Source organism: Opisthorchis viverrini (genome assembly GCF_000715545.1).
Source record: "Opisthorchis viverrini unplaced genomic scaffold opera_v5_24, whole genome shotgun sequence".
Lineage (NCBI taxonomy): Eukaryota > Metazoa > Platyhelminthes > Trematoda > Opisthorchiida > Opisthorchiidae > Opisthorchis > Opisthorchis viverrini.
Genome location: NW_008751680.1, coordinates 2,100,581 through 2,117,317, shown reverse-complemented (window position 1 = coordinate 2,117,317; position 16,737 = coordinate 2,100,581). Strand labels below are relative to the sequence as shown.

Genomic DNA, 16,737 nt, shown 5'->3' with positions numbered 1-16,737 from the left:
TTTTCTCGTCGGTTAAGGAACAGCGGAATGAACCGAGGTAAATTCACTTACTTATACTTCATTGGTAACTATCATTGCCAGAAAACCGGTATTCTGCTGGATTAGTATTCTCCGAGAGACATTTCCGGGAAATTATTTGAGTACTTCGGGTTTACTATCATCCGCGAGTGAAAAGTACATGATGTATTTTTGCGATGCTAAGTCGCTATGTCCCTTATTTCGACCAAACAACAATTCTGTCACTTACGGCAATTTTCGGTATTTGGAGGTAGCATGGACCAAAAATCAAAGCTTCCTCCAGCGCGTGAGATGACGGGTGGTTTAAGCAAACTGTTTGGGAAGCAAAATGGTAATTGGATTATTCCAGTATACTTGATCTTTCTCAGTAGTCAAAACAAGTACCTAAGTTAGGTCACAAAATCGACAAGCAAGTGTGCAGAACAATAAGCAAAAGTTTGGAAATTGGCATCGAATGATTCAGCGGCAGTTCTACTTGGAAACTATTGAATACCCTGTGTTGTGTGTACTCCACACTGAGAGACAAGCCTCTGGGATGTGTTATGGTGCCCTTCAAATGGACGGGTAATCAGTTTGTATCCGTGACTGCGACCGTGCACCAATTTTTGAAAGGTTAATATTCTGCTGAACCAGTGGTCCTCATTCAGAGGAATTCACATCAGAAGGGAATTTCAGTGGACCAGATTTGAAGAGAGATATCAATTTAGGACACACCACTTGATAGAAAACCGGTTTCTGGATCTACCTGTCTGATGTTTGAATCACTTGACACACGTCCATAACACTATTTAGTATATTGATCCTTTTTTCCCGGTGTGTACCTAACCTGATATGCCAGTGATGGCAAATCCATGGTTAAGGCCTGTTCGCTGACGTTGTAAGAAAAGCTCTGTTCTGTTTTTTGCCTCATTGGAGAACTGTGAACGGATTGAGTTGCAATATGTTGTGAACGGCAGTTTCTCAGATGGAAGACTCACGCAATTTGCGAGACGTTTTCCTTCCTGAGCCAGTCAACTATTGACCACATGATACAGATCGCTCGACTAAATGACGACTGGCTCTATACCATGCCTGGATACGAGTTGATCACACAGCTGATCAGTCCACCGTGGCCAAGGGTTATGGTCCTTGACTAACAGCTAGGAGGTCACGGGCTCGAATCGCCCTAGATATTCGTCAGTTGTGTGCTACTAGTGACTCCCAACGAGAGTGAGGCAGGCTTACAGTGCTTCTCCACATTTCAGTACATATTGCGTTGTTATCCGTTAAACTTTAAAAAAAATCTTTCATCAAACTATAGAATCGTTTTATCCTTTGTGGGGTTCATTCTCCTTCTGGATTATATCTACAAAAAGGGAAAGGAGTAAAGATTGCGACACAATTGCAAGGCCTACTATTCATGAGTAGCTTTTGTATTCCTCAGATCAACAAAACAAAACGAGGGGAACGGCTAGTCACATGGTGCATAATCCAGAACATGTTCGGGGGCACCAAGTTATTTCATGCTCACATAGTTTATTGGCTAACAGTGGTTTGTGGACGATCCCTTATTCTTGAAAAAAATTAGGTCACGAAGCAACAAAATACGAATGTAGGAAAAACACCACCGAAAGTCAGATGGAACTAGGATCTCGCCAATGCATACAACTTTCCTACGCAACTCAACCGCATTCACTTTTTCTAAAAATGTGGGTAGCCGGGCATTCTTATCGATAAGTGTTGGTAACTAGTGTCTGCATGTGTCCGTTCAATTTCACCTGCTAGCAACTTCAGTTATCCGAATCACTGGGCTGAGGTGAGACGAAATACTGTATGCAAATCTCGTAGGTCTCAGAATGAAAACCCGAACTGAAAACCCTCTTCAAAGCATGGTAGAGAACACATCGTATGCGAAAACACGAGCGCCTTTGTTGTATCGTTCAACATTTTATTCTAGCTTTGATATCTTTGGGTCTTCGAACAGTTCTCCGTGTTCTTTCGATTCATCCTGCGATTTTCACGAAAAGCTTTCAAACTACCATTGTTTTATCATAGAAATCATGCTGTACTGGATTAAGATACATCAGTCTTGGGAAGAGAAGCCTAATCTAGCGCCTTCTATGCAAAAGCGGACGGAAATGCTCTGGCGGTCTATTAGACATTAAACTGCCCGAGTTCACTGGACAAAAATGTTCATTTATGGAGACCGTAGTATACTACTACTACATAATAGGTCTACAACTCGGCTCAGCACACACGCGCGCGCACAGGACAGGTGGTCCATCGAGCTCCAAAGTCACCACGGCTAACTACGGGACACGTGTAGCAGCTATACTGCAGGGAAAACCATCTCGCTTCCGGAACTCACCCAGGGACTCTCAACAGTTGTCCTTAAACGACTAATCGCTTGTTGGCTTATTCAACTTTTCCGATTATATCTATGTTTATCAGGGAGCACCAAATTATTGTGTTCATCATCGTTCTGGTAAAACACATTTGTTGGTGCTTGTTACCTTATGATAATCAACTACATTACGTTGCAACCAGAGTAGTGACAAGTCCTGTCGCCAGTCTCCAGGGTAGTGCGAACACGCAGCCTTCATGGTTGGGGTTGAAGACTGAACCTGTGGGCCACGATAATTGATCAACAGTCTGATCAACTCATTCTTAGACAAAGTATGGTGCCATTCATTCTTCAGTCACGGAATTCACATCACGTGGTTACTTGTTTAGTGGCTCATGAAATGAATTCGTTAGGTGGAGGTCTCATGTGCATAATCCCTTTTCCTGAGCTACGATTAGTCAAAGATATAAGGAGGTTTCCGGGATATTTCATTCGGGATTTTTCCACAGTTTCATAATGTACCATGCGGTGTGAATTCTGTGGTTGAAAGATAGGTGGGACTATATTTCCTATTCCAGTAAATCACGATGCCGATCAACCGTTCGTGGCCGATAGTGGCCATCAGTAATCAACTACTACCTCACAAAGATTCTTGAGGTGCGCACTGCTGATATTTCCCAAGAAGGATTAAACGGCGGTGCAATGTCTACTGGCTAATCGGCATAGATTGACTCAACTTACAAGACAAATGTTGATTGATTCAAATTTGTCTGTCTTGTACTGGACTTTTAATATATTGTACGTTTGTGACTGGCAAAATGATGAATAAATGGCTTTTTTCCCGCGCACAGTTGGTGTATCCTTGTTTGGTAACAAAACGTTTAAATGTCAAACTGGGTGATCTGATCAACCATTAATAAACGCAATCAAGCTACCAATATTTAGACGTATTCCCACTCACCTTACAACAACTAAGTATTGCGGACATGCTTGCGGATCTTCGGGTTTGAGCTGGAACGTCACACCCGACTGTTCGTCCGGTACAGCTAATTCGGTCACCAACAATGCTTGGTACACCTCGCTGTTATCTACCGCAATGCGAGAGGCCGGGAGTTTGGGGAATTCAGTTGTTGGATCGACACTTGTGAATTCCGGTGAGATAAAACTAGGTCCCTGATGAATAAATAAAAACCAGACGGATCCGTAGCATAGCACATCAACACTGTTGGAAGGGCTTCAAGTTGTTACTACTGCTAGTCTGCATTAAACCAGTGACACAGAGACCAATGATTCCACCTTTTATCCATCAATCAGGGAAAGAAAACAAACCTCTGGAGTCCTATTTATATCAGCTGATGTTGACCTGTTTTCTACGTAACCTTTCCAATTCTCTATACCCGATTCGGGATCTGTATTAACCCATGAGTTACGCAAATAATCTAGTCAAAACGGCAAATACAAGAATCCCTCTTACCAAAGCAACCGTTCTGTAGTTGAGAAAAATTGTGTTTGCCTATGCATAGATGTTTCTACGCATTTTCACCCTCTACACAGTTCAGTTAAAAGTAAGCTGACACGGAAATGCATTTCTGCGAATGACACAATATCTTGTCAAGAAGACTGATTGGCCACAATAATTACGTGACTGATTAGCAACTAGCCCTTCCTAATCGTCTGCCAAGTGACCCATAAACTATCGAAAATCAATTGAATTGAATTGAATAACACTAAACGATTCGCCAAATACTCTCGTTTGCACATTGATTTAATTTCAAAAGAAGACTCAGCTAAATCTCTTGTTTTTTCTCATGCGACTGAATGTGCTACACAAGGCCGCCTCGTTTTTCGACATTCGAAATACCACATCACCTTTTCTGGTCGCAGCACACTACATATACCGCCAAAGTTTTCGACAGCCCATGACCGGTCTCGCCCTTCTTGGGGCTCATCAGGTGGGCACATTCCCAAGTTTCCGGTATCCTTGTGTTCTACTTGAATGTAGATTTGATCCGAATCGGCCTGGTACACTCGTTTGCCCAATAATTAGGACTTGACTAAATCGTTCGTTCATGATGTTCTTGTTCAACTAAATGATCCTGCACTGTGCTAAAAGTACCCTCGATCAGCGACCAAGCACACTATTTATCGAGTATCAGGTCCTCCACAAGATTCGACAGCTAGTCAGGGGTATTTCGTGTCTGGTCAAATAAACAGCTGACTATTACAAGTTTTACACGCTACGCCAACCTCAACAGTTCTGTTTACTGTCCTTTCTGAAAAGCAAGAATAATGAAATCACAACCTACACAAAACACATGAGCTTTATTTACACACCCTTTTAGGTTTGTTAGAATCCTTGAGAATTCGAGCTAATGGTTAAAGTATTTTCTCATTTTTGCCGCTAATTTGGACTACATCTTTTTGGGGAAATCAATTTACTTACTTTACGTAAGTACAGCTGTCTGGCAAGAAAAGTTCAGCCAAAAAGGAAGGGATATCAGTTTCTCAAACTTGTTTTCAAATGGTTTACTTGACGGATAATAAATGGCGCGGTCTGTGTAATGGAAAAGAGAACGATTCTGGAGCGGAGACGCTCTTTTTGTAACTCAGGATGCGTTTTTTGGAATACAATCACAGTACAGACGCTTCCAATCTGAAAATGATGCTTCTTTGTGGGCGACCCCCCTGAAAAGACCACTGCAAAACTAAAAATATTTCCCCTGAAACCCTACTAGACGGAAATAAAACGGAAACTCACATACCTAAGAGATAATATTTAACGTACCTTCTTCAAAATTATTTCAAATGGTTCGTTGGTTCGGTAAAGCTCGATCTGACCGTGTTCGTCAAACATACTCAAGGTCACCGTGGGAGAATCGAGTGCAACTGGAATACCAGAGGGTGGGTCTTTGATAAAATAATTCAGATTGACCTCAGTAGCCATCGACTGTGGAAAGAATAGGAAAGGAAAATAAAAGTTTTAAAGCTGCTATCACAGGGGTGGCGTTCACAACATCTAGTTTTTTCATCAACACAGGCGAATTGCAGTAGTTTTGCGATAAAAGGCAGATCACCGATTCCAGAGTGTGTAGTATGAACGGAAATGCACACATAAAATGATGTGAATAGAGGCAAACAAGAAGATTTTCACAAAACTGTTGGAAATCTGGAGAAAAAATTGAGGCAGGTTTGGATAGTTTTTAATTTATATATCCACGTCGGGCGCTATAATATCGGATTCCAAAATCCCACAAAATTACAGTCCACAGAATGCACGACAGTGGTGTTAACACAGGATGGATAATTTTGAACAAAATACTTAGGTGTCACCTCGTTTCGTGAACACAAAATAACAAGATCTACCTGAAGTGTAACAGATTGGGAACAATCACGTCCAGATTCGCTCAAAGATTGGCAGAGATTCGGTGCTGTGATCTGCGATCCACCTTTACCAGCAGGCATTGGTGTTTTTTTCTTTGAATTCGAATCAAGTTTCATGAGACCTAGAACAGCTGAATCCATTTCAGTGGTCAGAGCTTCGCCACCAGGAAGCAGCATTGGAGAAAGCAATTCCATTTGTTTCTTCAACATTCTGTTCATTGTGTTTGATGCACTGGCAGCCTATGAGCGAAAAAGCCTCGTGTTTTAAAGCGAAAATGCACACAGTAGAAAAGTAAGCACATCAACCACGTAAGCTAGTTTCTTTCTACGGTAGGCAGTAAGACATGAAATTTTCGTCGCCGTTTTGCATAACCTGGCCTTATCTCGAACTTGCCACTTCAAGGTCACGCATCCATTCTGGGTCATCCAGTGTATCGGTGGCTCAGTAAAAGTCTAAGTTTGATTGTGTAACTCATCATCGTATTTCTGGTATCAAATGGACGTTAATCACGAGAGTGTGCGAATATAGTGGGGCTATTCTCGGAAGAGACTATTTATGAGTGACATATGAATGGCTTTGTAGTGATAGCCCTACAACACTGACCGGTTTGCCACCAAGTTTGCACCCGGTGTGCTCCGAAGATGCTGCTAAAATCCAGGACTAGACACAGCTCATGCACAAACAGCGAGATAACTGGGATGTATTTTTACAATCTACTCTCATTTTCTATGGCCCAGTCTGAAGTGAGGCCAACTTTGAATAACTTTGTGAAGCCTCTTTAGAATTCTTTTAGATCTCGTGCAACTTTTCTGGGTATCTTTTTGCCAACACCAAGAGGTGCTGTCTACATCGTATAACTGCATGCTAAGGCGCTCTTTTCTCCGTGTAGAAATCAGCCGTTACAATTGGTTGAAGAGGCAACCATATGAAATTCGGGGGCCGCTAATGGATAATGCGAATAATTTGCAAAGGTGATATTGTACAACAGGTAGGTTGCGAAAATACTCAAGCCACGTACACCAAAATCACCTTAACTTCAAATAGGTATGGACGGTAGATTCGAAACCTATTGTTCAGCGATGAGATCGATCGTTCAGCTGCAACACCTGTTTGATGCCTAACTGTCATTCTAACCGAAGGAAGCACGAGGGCTGGGACACTGCCAGGTTGCCCAAGCCTAGACAGGGAAGTCGAGAGGCAGGGGTCGGATTCGAACCACGGACCTTCCTGCAGTAAATTCACGCTCTAACCACCAAGCCATCTCGCCAGTATCCATCTGAAGGCCGATTACTGGGTATGCAGTTAACACAAAGAAACTGCAATCGAGTATTTCTTAGTCTAAGTATATCAAGTGTCTCTCGCACGAATTTAGCGACAGATACGATCCTTCAGGTGAACCCAAAGACGCCAGAACTGTCGAAATTGTTCTGACACTGGTAGGGCACTACGAATAAGGATGGTGTTTGAAGCATGGGAACACTAGTCTGTCCGGCATGCCACGAGGATTAGTCCCACAGATTTGCTTAAGACAGTAGTTTATCTTCGCTGATAGCTTTTTAAGAGGAAAGGAGTACATCTCGTTCTTCCTAGATAGTCTTTCCAAAAGGCGACAAGTCTCAAGTGGACGAGTCTTTTAGGATATGACCATATCTTTTGAACTTTTGAACTTTAGTTTGTTCAGTTGTTCACTTCTACGACTGCAACCTTCTGAATCTTCCTATATGTTACACCTCCGAGTGTGGTGGCTATCGCTACAAGGGCAAAACCGCAAACTCCTTAACTCTAGTTAATCGGAACATGACTTATGAGTGGTGCAGAAGATTATTCCTTGTTTTGCATTCACCATACGGTGCTAATAATGTCTCTAGTTAACTCCAGTTTTCACAGCTGATTTTCCAGTACACGCTAGGCATCTTGGTGGCTTTCGGATTATTTGCTTCATTTTGATAATTGGCTTTGCCTTCCCGGGTTCACGCAGGCTGAATGCCGTTTACTGTTCTCATACAAATTGGCTCGAAACTCGTCCGAGAGTGCTTACCTCATGCTTGTTTTTCTCGGCACAGACTAGTGACAGGCGGATCGGTAAACCCTGTACTTGTAGTGGTAGAGTGGCATGTACTTCGAGTAATGTGTAGGTTCACATTAGCGGTTTCTTCGAATATTTTTGTTTCTTGTTTGTTGTTGTTAGTTTATTGTTTACTGTCGGGGTTTACATCCTACCATTCACTAACTTTCTGAACTTTCAGTCTTCCTTCCTTCATTCCTCCCTTTTTTTGTCCCTCTCAAACAACATTTGGGCCAGTTCGACATCCAGGACGCTCTCCTAACGACGGTGTTTGACTAAGGCCCTAAGTGATTAATCCCAGGAGGATCGCCAAAATATTAGGTAAAAAGGCCGAACGTTCCCAAACTTTCATATTTTCCGAAAAATATCAACACCTGGTCTAAATTAAGCAGTCATTAACATTTGTAATCCCGATAGTCACAAGAGTGGTTAGTGGTCAACTAGCATTCGGGTAAGCGATGAGGACTATTAACCAAAGACTGGCAGGTCACTCTCAGATGCCTCAAAGTCAACAGAATACTCGTCCCGTCAGTGGTATCAAATGAAATGTTTTCGCTGTTTCGGAAATGCAACAACTCCCCAGTGACAAGTGCGATTCGCATCATACAGTGTCCACAATTAAAAATCTGTAGTATGCATCGCAGCGAAAATGTCAAACTGAGCACCACTCATCATGAATTTTGAAATGATGCGTATATCCACAATGGGCTCCGTCATATTTCGCCAGTGTCACTTTTACTTCGTGACCATGTAGAGCGCGTAAACTGATGTTCCCTTGAGAGCTTCAGGCAGATAGGTGAGTGGAACAATTGAAAAATCTGTCCTCATGCATCCAGCAACGTCTATAGAGTACCCAAGATGCCCCGCATAGCATAAGCTGATATTCTTTCTCATTGGTAATGTGTTGGAATATTGGTAGCTCGGATGCATTAGTTGATAGTTGATCAGGTGCCTGTTGATCTGTCCGCCGAGCTTGGCAATTGATTTGCAGACGTTTCGTAACCATTCGAGGAGACATCTTCAATGCGCACCGATCAAATACCCACCATTCCTTCTCCTGTAAGGCCACTTTCAAGCGTGACATGAAACAACCTGCCTATGCTTTAAAGACTTTCATGCATGTATTGTTCGCTGCGCGCCATCGAATGCGTACTGTGCGAAAACCAAGACCCACGGCTTATTTGATGTCGTATCTGCTTTCGTTTCCTGTGTACCTCCAATCGGTTTTTCGTGTACAATGGGTTGTTGAGCAACCCAAATCCGTGTTCATGGGTTGAAGTAGGAAATCACAGGACGTGCTCATATAGCAGGCGGAAATAAAAAACAGTACACAAAAAAGTGCATTCAGGCCAATTGAAGACAGTTCGATTATCAGCCTTCTGAGTTAGGCACTATGTGAGGCTGGTTGTTCCACTTTCAACCTATCGCTGTGTGCCTGCTGTGGGTTATTTTACAGGAGAGACCAGAATCCCAACCAGTGCTGTCGACGATATCCCACAGTCCGACCAGCCGCTGTATCGCCTTTTCCCACCCATAACAGGGCTTAACTATGTAGATACTGCCCTACACTAACAACCAGGTTTACACATTTGGTTTCCCCTGACTGGCAGCTGACCACGCTTGCTGGCTGACAGACTGACCAATGTAGTCTCGTATCATAGGTAGTATGCACGAAGTTTGTGTCCATCCAGTGGGGGAACCGGTTGGACTGCGCACACTGATGCTGCAGGCTTTTTGAGTTACCCTAATTTCACACGAAGATGTCTTTGATTCCGATTCATTTTAGAACTCGTGAAAAAAGACCTTCCATTTCTTATGGATATTTCGTTAATGTTATACAGGAGAACCTTTATGGTTTAAAGTCACCTAGAATTGAGAATGACATGGTACAGAGGATTTTTCTTACCCTGATGTGCAGTCCCACATATTTTGTTAATAATATACTGCTCCCTCTCCTCCCTACTTGTTGGGCTGTTTAACTTACGTGTATCCGCAGGTCACCTGTCTGACTGTTGGAGGTCAGCCCAAACAACTCGCTACTCATAAGAACAGCTTCCACAAATTTCGACCCGCACATGCACCTCTTATTTATTCAAGCATTTTTTCGAAGAATACTCTTGAAAAGAATGGAGGCAACCCCGAATTAGAACGAAGGCATTCAGTTTGCTTATTGACCCTGTCTGAGCTCTAGGAGCGATGCGCGTATCCGTGCTAACCAGCCGTATTTATTCGGGACTTATTGGCTCACTGGTCATCGTTCGGACCTCAGTCAGTCTCGGATTTCTGGCTAGTGGTTTGAACACAATAATTCGGCAAGGAACAGGTGATCAACATTGTGATTAATTCACGCATAGACAGGATATAAGGCCACTAATCCTTCAGTAAAGGAATGCACATTACGGGGTCTTCTGTTGACCCTATCAACAGCATCATTAAAGCCACCATCCAAATTCAATCTGGTTTTCGCGCAAACGACCGTCTACCGTAACACCGCTTTACTTCACCCTGAATTTTAGGCTGTTGGTGTCTGACCCTAGACTCGCCTTCTTCGGCAAATTAGCCGTGTTTTAAATTTCCTTATTACTCCACTGGTATTGCGGGCTCTGAAATCTCACTATGTGGTGTTGCACAAAGCTTGACTTGACTCAACATGACTAGCAGTTACTAAGCCAACAAAACCAACATGATGTTCTGGATAGGAAGGTCACTGTACCCCTGATCGAATTACAAATATCGATTCTCGTCGTATCTGACGCATTTCCTGTTGGCGAGTTAACTTCCCTTGCTTTTGGTCCCATCCACCATGCTGTAAGAAGCTTAGAGTCACTCAGTTCTACGAAATATTCTTGCCTATGTTGTGGTAGTTTAGATCAAACCAGACACCGTCGGTCAAGAGTCCAACTTCGTCTGTTCACGCTTGCTCCAGTCGGACGCTGCGTGTAATCTGCTTGGTCTTTAAATACGGACGTTTCGCATACTGATCGGCTGTACTGTAAATACGTTCGTTATGGTTCTACGTACAATTTCGTTTGCTGGAGTCACAGTACCCTTTCGAAAACGAGTTTTGACGACTGCTTGGAACGTCAACCCGAGTCAATGTACTGGTTCGTTGAGATACACAAAAACATGAACTATAATGCACGACAATGTTTGCATCCCGTACAGTTGAAACAGCAGTAGGGTTGTTGCACCTCTGGTTGTAGCTAGCTCTTATGTGAAATTCCTTCAATTCGTAAAATGGGCTGATGCACTTCCAGGTCAGCCCAAACAACTCGCTACTCATAAGAACAGCTTCCACAAATTTCGACCCGCACATGCACCTCTTATTTATTCAAGCATTTTTTCGAAGAATACTCTTGAAAAGAATGGAGGCAACCCCGAATTAGAACGAAGGCATTCAGTTTGCTTATTGACCCTGTCTGAGCTCTAGGAGCGATGCGCGTATCCGTGCTAACCAGCCGTATTTATTCGGGACTTATTGGCTCACTGGTCATCGTTCGGACCTCAGTCAGTCTCGGATTTCTGGCTAGTGGTTTGAACACAATAATTCGGCAAGGAACAGGTGATCAACATTGTGATTAATTCACGCATAGACAGGATATAAGGCCACTAATCCTTCAGTAAAGGAATGCACATTACGGGGTCTTCTGTTGACCCTATCAACAGCATCATTAAAGCCACCATCCAAATTCAATCTGGTTTTCGCGCAAACGACCGTCTACCGTAACACCGCTTTACTTCACCCTGAATTTTAGGCTGTTGGTGTCTGACCCTAGACTCGCCTTCTTCGGCAAATTAGCCGTGTTTTAAATTTCCTTATTACTCCACTGGTATTGCGGGCTCTGAAATCTCACTATGTGGTGTTGCACAAAGCTTGACTTGACTCAACATGACTAGCAGTTACTAAGCCAACAAAACCAACATGATGTTCTGGATAGGAAGGTCACTGTACCCCTGATCGAATTACAAATATCGATTCTCGTCGTATCTGACGCATTTCCTGTTGGCGAGTTAACTTCCCTTGCTTTTGGTCCCATCCACCATGCTGTAAGAAGCTTAGAGTCACTCAGTTCTACGAAATATTCTTGCCTATGTTGTGGTAGTTTAGATCAAACCAGACACCGTCGGTCAAGAGTCCAACTTCGTCTGTTCACGCTTGCTCCAGTCGGACGCTGCGTGTAATCTGCTTGGTCTTTAAATACGGACGTTTCGCATACTGATCGGCTGTACTGTAAATACGTTCGTTATGGTTCTACGTACAATTTCGTTTGCTGGAGTCACAGTACCCTTTCGAAAACGAGTTTTGACGACTGCTTGGAACGTCAACCCGAGTCAATGTACTGGTTCGTTGAGATACACAAAAACATGAACTATAATGCACGACAATGTTTGCATCCCGTACAGTTGAAACAGCAGTAGGGTTGTTGCACCTCTGGTTGTAGCTAGCTCTTATGTGAAATTCCTTCAATTCGTAAAATGGGCTGATGCACTTCCCCTCTATAAACACCACCTCTCAGAAGATGGTACAGTATGATAGTCTCTTGAAGTTCTGTCTACAGAGATTAACAACATTTCACAAGGTACTAGTTCCATTAATCGATTTCTTCAGAAAAACAAAGTTGAACGGCAGCAACGGATCATAGGTAACTAACCGTCTTTGACTGAACTCGGACATTATTGTTAACTGAAAGTTCATCCAATGCTTCTTCCCCCATGCCGGACAGACCTGTAAAACAAAACATGAACTGTATGGTAAGTCACATTTATGAACCTGAGTGTTTTGACCATAGTTCAGTAAGTAGAATGAGTATGAAAGCTCGCAACTTATCCTCATATTAACAAGTAAGAAGCAACTGAGGATAAATAGGACGTCACTTCTAGTTGATCCTATCTACTCTTCCAATCGTGAGATTACAGTTCTTACTCATGCACACCGTTTATACTTGTTCTGGTATGAGAATGTAGATTTGTTCAATATTGTTTGCCATTTCATTTCTCCCATTAGTATAGTATACAAAATGAAAACACTTGCAGTAGGAGAAACCAGTCTTCCAGTACACGAGTGAACAGGACGGCTTTTTGGATCATGAGGTATACTCACCAGGACTGTCCAGATCGGTATCGTAGTCCATTAACTTTGGGTTACGTTCCACATCCAATGGCACTGCATCTTCTATTTGTGACACGGTCGTCTGTGAACAGTGAATAAATTTGGCATTGATTTTTTTACATCTGGGTAACGCCCCTCAGAACCTCCAGTTGAAGACTAAATTAGTCAGATCAATCATGTTCGACTTACATCAAGCAAGTTAATGGCATTTTTCAGAACACCGGCTACAACTTCCTGGCGCATTGTAGTACCTTGATCAGCAACCAGATCGTCAAGAGCGTTGACAAATTTGTCGATGGTAGTGATCAGAGTTTCCTGTGAATCCCGACTTACATCTTCTTTGTTCGTCAGAACTGTACTGACGGTGGACGCCACCAAAGCCAAAGAATCTGCGCTTACTGGAGCCATTGTTGCCAACACAGTGACTAGCTGACCAGCAATCTGAATATAAGTTGAACGGAAGAACTAGTAAAACTAAAAAGGACGTCCATTCGGTGTATTTAAGCCAAATCTGCAGTGGTCCTTCCAAAATTAAACAATTTTTCAAGGAGTTAAGCCATATAGGTAGGAGATGGGCAAAGGTGTGATAGCACAAACAAAGGACAACCATTCAGATGCTCTCACATATGTGCAACCTTGCTCCTAATGCGATATTCCTCAGCAAAAGCTATCCCCGGAATGTTCTCCACTACAGAAAGGCCTGAATAAGCTCATCCACACAACCTCCGAAATTGGTTAACTTTTATAAGCCTTTGACGGATGGCCAAAGCAACGAAAGATTAACTTCAGGCTTTACACTGACAAGTTGCTTTCAGGCGCTCGCCTTGTTATATTACAAGTATTCCCGAAAGAGTTTATAACTCATATTGAGTGAGAGCAGACAAAATTCAACGCCGAATTCTACTACAGACTTTCATAGAATCAGCTTCAGTCTATCATCATACGTTGTTCTTTCTAGCTTCTAGTTGATATTTACGCGTAGGCCACGTCAAAACAAAAATGTTAAAATCAACCACAGCACTATCGCTAACAAACTTGCGTACAGCCAAAATCATTCAGAAGTCAGTCACTTCAGATGGAGCTCATAGACATTTTTCATAACTGCGACCTCACAGACATAACATACCACTCACAAGGTTGCTGAAAAGTCTTGGACAGCCCACGAGAGCTTTTGCCTTTTTTGGGCCTCATCAGGTACGCGCAGTTCTCGAGTATTGGGTAGTCGCATTGTTATGCTGTTTCGAGTGATCACCGTTTTAATTTGTAACTGTTCTCTTAATATACAGAATGAAAAGTCCAGGGACGTGTGGGATAAGTGCAAGCCACTGAGTAATCTGTTACCGGACGAGCGCTGTCCAAAGTCTGATTTACTGAGGGCGCTTAATTTATTTCACAAGTGCTCATATGAATTTTGCACATGGTTCCCTAGGCATCTGCCCAAAGGGTTAGCAGTGGATGCTTGCTAATACTGCCATTGAGTCCCGAATTCGCTTTTGTTTGATTTATATATCGCTTTACGCACTTCGAGAGTATTAGCCCACTAAGATGAACCCATGAACAGCTGTTTGCTTCTTCTAAGCTGAAAAAATTGTATGATCTTAATTGTGTGCACCGAAAAACATTTTCACTAGTCCATGAATTACTATTCGATCGCTGTATGGAGGTTATCGCAGTCAGTGTGAATCACCATGACTAAGTATCACACAGCACATCAAGTTGATTAAACAGGAGGAGTACAGTCACTTATTTTCTCTAAGGACAATAGTAAATTAAAATCTTTCCGGAGTTAAAGGTTTTTATGACTGCGTGCATCTTGGCTTATTCAACAAGTCCCATTCAGATTGCCGAACTATTGGCCGTCATGTCGATGCATTATAGTTTGACACCACACAAAACATTCCAGTACACCGGGGTGTATGTACACCGGTGGTGGACGTCGGCGACGCCCACACGGACATGAGGGCACCCTCCTTTGTACACCGGTGGTGGACGTCGGCGAAGCCCACACGGACATGAGGGCACCCTCATTTGATTGCTACAACGTTGTTTGTGCAATTAGAAACAATGGACGTGGAAAACAATGGGCGCAAGTACAAATCGGTCAGTATTTCATGCGAAACGCACACTCATTGGGTCGAGACAAACACAAATCGCGTAACAGGGTATAGTACAAACTACCCTATATCGAAGTTTCTGGTTTGTTCATGGGCTAAGAAAATTGATCCAAGAAACACTTTCTCTTAAGTCGTCACCTTTACGTGCAATGTGGTCGTACGCCAAGGGAAAGGTTAACCTTTTATAAAGGAAAGTTAGCTCAGCATCTCAAGAAGACCAGTTTTATTTGCAAATGACCCATTGTTCTAACCGTATAGATTCTCCGGAGTGTCATCGCCCGTAAACCGATCGAATAGTGTTCTACCTGCTGATTCGCCAATCTGTTGGGTCTGACTGCTGACTCCGCTCCAGGGCCTAGTGCCAGAGAAAAGAGTCAGAAGGGAACACAACAGTCATATTCCGAACAAGTGAGTGCGTACGAGTGCGAAAATACAACTGCCTCATTGGAGGGACATTGACTGAAATTGGTCCAACGCTGATGCACGCGGTCTGGCTGTGACGCGCTGCGTATTGCGGGGGCGTTTTCTGACCTTGATGAATGCTGACTCGCTCTGTCTGGGCTTGATACAAGGCTGTGACTCACTGCATATTGAGGGGGCGTTGTCTGTCTGGCCAGCATCTCGTGGTGCTGAGGTTCTCAGTAGATTTCGGGTGTTCGGTGGCTGTTTTCAGGGGTCTGACCGTCCTGATAAATGTACCCTAATGATGAAGATGAAGTTGATGATGACCTGTCAGGAAGGTCAGATCTTCCCAGTATACTTGAAACGTACAGAGGCCCTCAAAGTCCACTAAATGCCGATCAGACAGCCTTGGATCAAGGTCAAACACTGCCCTTCAATGTATAGCACGAGTCCACTGTACTTTCGCACTCGCTCGTTTGTAATAAAGCTGTTGGTTTCCTTGTTGGTGAGTCTTTTACGGGCAATAAAGGCACCGGAGAGGAGACATCAGTCAAATATAACAGTACCCCAGTACGCAACTTGATCACTGTATGTCATGACCGGCTTCCGAATCGGATTTGACGGTCAAAAGTGATCAAACCGTTGGACACCTGCGTATACTAAGGAAGCAACGGACAGCTTGTGCTGAGCCGATGCAGACTCGAGGGAATAAGATCTGTGGGTGAACGTGCTAAGGCCTGTTGCGAGCCGTTAGCCGGTTTGAAAATGATGGCATCGAGGTGTTGGCGTCATCTGTCAGTTCCAGCAAGATATAACATCTCCCCCTGTATGGCATGACGCAAGTTATACGGAGGAACACCCACTTACTGCAGTATCAAGTTGTTAATTGACAGAGAGATTGTACTTCATTCGTACGGTTATTGATCTTCTCATGAATGTGGTACTGTTCGACCTGTTAACTGATTCAGGGTTTGGAAACCCTAACTGCTGTTTGATTGACAGAGGTATGCACTTTGCATGCGCATCAATAAAACGCCCTTCGCTCAGTGTCAGGAACGTGGCTCGTAGCCCGACCGTATGACAAGCATCTGAGGGATGGAGCTGATTTAAATATGGAGGCTATTTGTTTCGCGAATCACCCGTAATTCGTGGTTCGCTTTATACCGCTCGTCTCAATGTTTTCAACAAACTCATGCGAACTCTGGTTGACATAAAGAACACTGTTTACGTATTGCATCGCAAATCACGCACAAACTAGTGCATTGTTCACTTACTTCAGCGCGGCTATTGCGTTTCTCAGCAGAGAGGGCAGCTGGATCCTGT

General features: G+C 43.3%; 1 protein-coding gene across 1 annotated transcript in view; it reads right to left on the bottom strand.

The window, feature by feature from the left end:
• The window catches only part of T265_02105 (hypothetical protein), a gene marked incomplete at both ends in the record, with an annotated part of 49,554 nt that extends 32,817 nt beyond the window's left edge, over nt 1–16,737 (bottom strand). Inside the window, 8 exons of the mRNA XM_009166264.1 lie at nt 248–330; nt 3,303–3,514; nt 5,127–5,288; nt 5,705–5,962; nt 12,441–12,514; nt 12,890–12,980; nt 13,088–13,339; nt 16,689–16,737. Coding sequence (XP_009164528.1) covers nt 248–330; nt 3,303–3,514; nt 5,127–5,288; nt 5,705–5,962; nt 12,441–12,514; nt 12,890–12,980; nt 13,088–13,306 — 1,099 coding nt within the window. The remainder of the gene's footprint in view (nt 1–247; nt 331–3,302; nt 3,515–5,126; nt 5,289–5,704; nt 5,963–12,440; nt 12,515–12,889; nt 12,981–13,087; nt 13,340–16,688) is intronic.